Below are 5,953 nucleotides of genomic sequence, written 5' to 3'. Positions count from 1 at the left end.
GGATTGGTGGTAGTGAAGGCTCCACCAGCCTGAATAAGATCAGTCTGATGGAGCAGAGAGAGGGCGCAGGATGAAATCCTACTGCACTGCAACGTGTGAGGGGCACAGAGCAAATAAGCAGCCTGTCTGAGGAGACACTGGGCTAAGACCTGAAGGATAAGAAAGAGCCAGGTGAGCAAAGACCAACGGGACAGAGAGCACCGAGAGCCACCGGAGAAGCGAGGACAAAGTCCTGAAGCAAAACTGTGCCTGGCAGGGCAGAGACAAAGCAAGGAGGCAGGTGCACCCGCAGCATGGGGAGTCAGCAGGGGCTGGATCCCGGGGCGCAGACGAGGTGTGCTGTTCCCATCACACTCACCTTGGGGTTTTATTAGAGGGAGTAACTCTGTGCAGACATCTCGGGTACCAAAAAAGTTTGTTTTCATGGTCACTTCTGCTTGAATATGGAAGGGTGTGGGATCAGCAGCTTTTAGGGGAGAAAGAGAACAGAGTTAAAGGACAGTAGCCATGGAGTGACATCTCATAGAATGATACAAAAAAAAGTGCCTTTGAATCCTTGCGAACTGCACCACTAGAGTCTCCCTCTAGCTACAGTATTGTTCCCCTGTCAATTTCCTGGTTTGGTAACTTTCCACACAGTGTTTTTGAATGATGGTACCACAGGGGGAAGGTGGATGAAGGGTTCACACACTGGATCTCAGTGTATTCATTTTTTGCAATTTCTTGTTTATCTCAAAATCAGTTAAAACTTCACCCAACTTCCGTAAAGTTTAATCTCAGCAAAACTTTGGAAAATCTGGAAAAGATCCCCAGGAGTCCCAGCCAAGGAATCACCAAGTTCCCTTTGGCTGGAAGTCCCTCCCTCTCCCTGAGAACTCTGCCTCTCTGGGCCCTGCCCTCCCTCTGCTCCTGGGAGTCTGTTCAGTCCCTCCAAGCGGGAGGGGTCGCAAGGTTTCTCCCACGGGGCAGGAGGCTCTCCCGGAGGTCACCTCCCCTCTGAGCACACCAACTCCTTACTCTTGAAGGCGATGCCCGCATTGTTGACCAGCACGTCGAGGCCCCCATACTCGCTGCGCAGGAAGTCGCGCAGGGCGCGGATACTCTGCAGGTCGTCGATGTCCAGCTGGTGGAAGCGCGGGCTCAGGCCCTCCGCCTGCAGCTGCTGCACAGCCGCCTGGCCCCGCGCTGCGTCCCGCGCCGTGAGCACCACGTCCCCTGAGAACTGGCGGCACAGGTCGCGAGCTATGGCAAAACCGATGCCCTTGTTGGCGCCGGTCACCAGCACCACGCGGCTGCAGGACGACATGGCCCGGGGGGGCGCGCGGGGCACCTGTGTGGAGAAGGGATCAGGCCGAGGTGCTGGAGCAGCGCGGCTCGTGGGAGCGTCTGTGCGAGTGTGGAGGATGCCAGGTGCGCTCAGGTAAGACAAGCTCCAGGAGCCCATGGCTGGCGCGCAGGTGCAGGAACCGCCCCCGCCAGGGAGGGGCTTGCGGGACCTGCCCTAACCTCCCCAGAGCAGAGGATGCTAAACAGAGCTCTGTGGCAGGGCTTTGCAAAACCGCAGGCAGAAGACCATGGCTGATCCGTGCCCCTGGCTGCCCGTCTGACAGTGATAAAGAATTTCTGTTGATCTCGTGCCTAGATCTGAATTCACCCCTAATCCCTGGTTCTCTGGTTTTTAAGGGTTTTTCTTCGTGTTCCTGCAACCATTCAACCATTCATAGTTGTGCTTGAAGAAATGTGGCATTTGTATGGACTTTTTTTGTTTGTTTCTTTCTGGTGTTCTAAAAAAATACATGGCTGGAACTGAAATCTTTGGAACTAGAGTTGTGGAACAATTAGGAAGGAAATGACAAGCTGATTTCTCCCCTTAGTATATGAAAGCAAAGCTGCTGGTTTGTCCTTGGGCAGGTTTTCCTATAACGTGGGAAACACTTACTAACTCATCACGGGGTTACCTCTCTGGACACTTGTGAGGCCATCGTCTTACCTGTATCTGGGTCCTGCAGTGTACAGGTGACAGGGGGCTTCCCTGACTTATTTTACACTCAAAATCACACATCAAGATGCATCTTCTATTCCCATTTGACAATGAAGAAATGGGTCCAGCCTCAGAAAGTTTGTAAATTAGTTCAATGATGGGAAATGAGTTTCCTTCCTTACTATTTAAAACAAGAGAGTAGAGGGTTATAAGGTCAAGTTTCATTTCTGTGTTTTCCATAGGTGGCCAGTAGCCATGTGGCCATTTAAATACAAATTTAAATCAACCCAAATTAATGCATTTAAAATTTCAGTTCTTTAGTTCCACTGGCCGCCTTCAGGTGCTCACTATTCATGTGTGTTAGTGGTCACTGTACTGGGCAGTGCAGATACAGGATGTTTCTATCATTGCGGAACGTTCTCTTGGGCACCATGAGTTTAAGTAGAATCCAATTATGTTGCGATTTCAAGGTAGGTTTCCAGTCAGTTGCTTTAGAAAAGTTAATAATTGGAGAAAGAACTTTGCTTATTTTCAACTGTAATTTTTATTGAGATAATTGTAGATTCACATGCAGTTAGAAGACAAGTAGAGATTCCTTCCTTACACTTCACCCAGTTTCCCTCAATGGTAACATTTTGCAAAACTATAGTACAGTATCACAAATAGGATACTGACAACAAAACAATCCACAAATAATATTCAGATTTCCTCATTTTTATTTGTACTTCTTTGTGTATTTGTTCTATTAAATGTTATTGCCCGTACAGCTTTGTATATCCATGACTACGGTCAAGATAAGGACATTGCCATCATCACAAGGGTCCTTCCTGCTGCTATTTCATTAGCATACATACCTCTCTCTTGCTGCCTACCCCAACTTCATCTCTTGGCAACCACTAAGGTATTCACCATTTCTACAAATTTGTTGTTTCAAAAATGTCACATAGAGGGAGTCACACAGTATGTAACCTTTTTTTCCCCACTCAGGATAAGAAAGAGCTCCATCTTGGATGTTCTTCCTTATTCCAGTGTGTTTTGGTGAGTCACTGGTTGGCCTTGGCCTCTCTCCACATCACTAGCTACTTTCTTCCATAGCTGGGGTGAGCCAGTGTTAGAAGTTGGTGGGATGGATTAAACTCAGTAAGTGAGCCAGTCATCCACAGGGTGTACAGGGAATGTTGGCAGGGTGAGGCTCCTGCAGTTTCAAAAGGCAAATCGTAATAAGGCCATGAATCATGATTTTCACTTTGAATTATTTATTCTTTTAGTACTGCTACCAACACAAGAATTGACAGGTCCATTGGGCAAGATGCTCCAGGAAAGGTAACATAGAAAATATTGTGTATTAATAAGAATTTAGTATATGATAAAGATAATATCAACAATTAATAGGGGAAAGAATTATTCCAGAATTAACACTGAAGACAGGGCATAATAACTGGAAAGAAAAAAAACCCTTATGTCGGGCATGGTGGCACATGCTTGTTATCCCAGCGGAGGCTGAGATGGGAGGATCACTTGAGGCCAGGAGTTGAAGACTAGCCTGAGAAATACAGAGACACCCCATCTGTATAAAACATTTTTTAAAAAATTAACTGGGCCTGGTGGCACCTGCCTGTAGTCCAAGCTACTTGGGAGGCTGAGGCAGGAGGAATGCTTGAGTCTAGGAATTTGAGGTTACAGTGAGCAATGATTGGGCCACTGGGGCCTTTGAAGGCCAGCCTGGATGACAAAGGGAGACTCTGTCTCAAGGAAAAAACAAAAAACAACAAAACAAATCAAAAAAGCTTATGACATACACTAAATAATTCTTTTCTTTTTTTGAGACAGGGTCTTGCTCTGTGGCCTGGGTTAGAATGCAGTGGCATCATCATAGCTCACTGCACCTCAAATTCCTGAGCTCAATTGATCCTCCTGGCTCAGCTTCCCCAGTAGCTGGGACTACAGGCATGAGCCACCGCACCCAGACCAGTTCCTCCTATTATTAACATCTTACTACTATGGTACATTTGTCACAACTAAAAACCAATTGTAACACTATTATTAAGTAAGCTGCACACTTTATTCAGATTCCACTAGCTTTTCCCCTAATATCCATTTCTAGTGCAAGGTCCCCTCCAGAATGGTACATTACGTTTAGTCGTCAATTCTCTCTACTTTGCTCTGGCTCATGACAGGTTGTCACGTTAGCGAATGCAGGTTCGGCTGCCCACCTCCTCAGAACCAGACATGAGGGGTGAGTGCTGGTGACAGAGAGGGTTTATCCACATGCCAGAAGGCAGAGGAAACAGCGGACTATTGTCTCCGAGGCCATCTCATCTCCTCTGCTTACTGATCAGCTTATAAAGGGAAGGGGTAAAGGGGGTTGGTGGCAGACAGCAAGCATTGTGCTCGACATCAAGACTTGCTGGCCAGTTATCAGCAAACACTAGGTGGTCTGGTGGGTCTTGTCCTCAGCAGTCCGTGGTCTGCCTATTTCGGACTCTTGGTCTGTTTTTCCTCAAGGTGGTTTTCTAATCTTGTGCCCGCAGCTGTGTACGTAGGCGGGAAGTTAATTAAACGTTTAAGACAGAACAAGCGGAGAGTGTACTGGAAGCAAGACGGCTTCCCCTTAGCCAGCCTGGCCTTATAGACTGAATGGCCCTTGGGTTATGCTTACAAAATGGGTCCCTACTCTCCAGATCAAGGATGGACACACAGATGCCCAAACAACCACTGCATGAGAAACTTTGTCTTTTAGGGCCACAGGGTCCAGACATGCATCCCAGCCATAAAGATTTTCCTGCTTCCCAAAGACTTAAATCGTACTTACAGAGAGGATATCATGATACCTGGTGACAGAGCTTTCTGGGTATAGTTTTTCCGGGGTTTATATGAACATATATATAAGGTATTTATTGGCCACCTTAGACAAATTACTAAAGTGACTCCCCAAATATTGCTATACAACAAGTCTCTAAATTCCTTAGCTTAAATGCTTAACAATGCTTATGTTTTATATAACAAATTGCTCTAAGTCTGAAACTAAACCCAAGATTACAATAGCTCAATGTTTATAGATAAGTTAACTTTGTAACCTTGCTTTTGGCTTTTGCATTTTGCACGTAGTCGCCAAAAAGGTTTTAGAATGTTGATGAGTGCCTGTCCATCTCCATTCCCATGTGACCTAGAATGTTTAATTGGCTGTAAGCCTTTTGCCTCTAAGTCCTTTGGACACAGGGTTTCCATCGAGGTCCTAGATGCACACAGGGCAGGTAGCCACTCTACCCAGGCAACAATGGGACAAAGTAAAAGTTTGGCCATCGATGCTGCCTCTGGCAGATCTTAGCCAAAAGGGGGGATTTGTGAATGCAAATAAAATCTTAATCCCCCCACCTGACTGAATGTACCCCTCTTGCCCTAGGGGACCCCAGAAAAACCTTCAAGCTGAGTTGCTAGCCATGAAGAGATGGGAGGTCAGACTAGGTCTGCCCCCTCCACTCTGGAGTTATTGTGTGTAACAATTAGATACTAAATCATTAACAGGCCTAAGGCCACACAGGACAAGCTTAAAGCACACGTGCAGGCCATCAATGTAGTTAACAGATCACTTGAGTTTTGCAAATGTCCGGTGTATGTGCAATGGCTTGTCTCTGATGAACAGACATCCTTATCTTAACTTAAAACATTCCAAACCTTTAGACAAAGCTTCATTTCTTTAACCACTCAAAGAATCAAAGAATCTTTAAAGCCACCTATAACCTGTAAGTCGCCATTTCAAGATATCCTGCTTTTTTGGGCTGAACCCATGTACACCTTCCATGTATTGATTTATGACTTTACATGTAATTCTGGTATTGAAACTCCAAGAAGGTTTCTGCCTAAGTCCAGTTACTCATCGCACAAAGATCCAATTATTAAGACGATTGAGGATTGCCAAGGAAAAAAGATATTTTTAATATGACTGATGTCTTGGGAGAACAGGGGAAGCTG

General features: G+C 46.0%; 1 protein-coding gene across 1 annotated transcript; it reads right to left on the bottom strand.

Annotated features, from left to right (window-relative positions):
- Positions 1-243: 243 nt before the first annotated feature.
- On the bottom strand, positions 244-1,306 carry LOC105824395 (carbonyl reductase [NADPH] 1-like; the record flags this gene model as incomplete). The annotated part of the gene is made up of 2 exons (XM_012661818.1): positions 1,018-1,306; positions 244-466 (listed from the first exon to the last, which is right to left on the bottom strand). Coding segments are annotated over exons 1-2 (512 nt in total), but the record flags the coding sequence as incomplete, so codon positions are not given.
- Between the last annotated feature and the right edge of the window lie 4,647 nt (positions 1,307-5,953).

Source organism: Propithecus coquereli, unplaced genomic scaffold, assembly GCF_000956105.1.
Source record: "Propithecus coquereli isolate 6110/MARCELLA unplaced genomic scaffold, Pcoq_1.0 Scaffold736, whole genome shotgun sequence".
NCBI lineage: Eukaryota > Metazoa > Chordata > Mammalia > Primates > Indriidae > Propithecus > Propithecus coquereli.
This window is presented reverse-complemented; position numbering and strand designations above follow the sequence as displayed.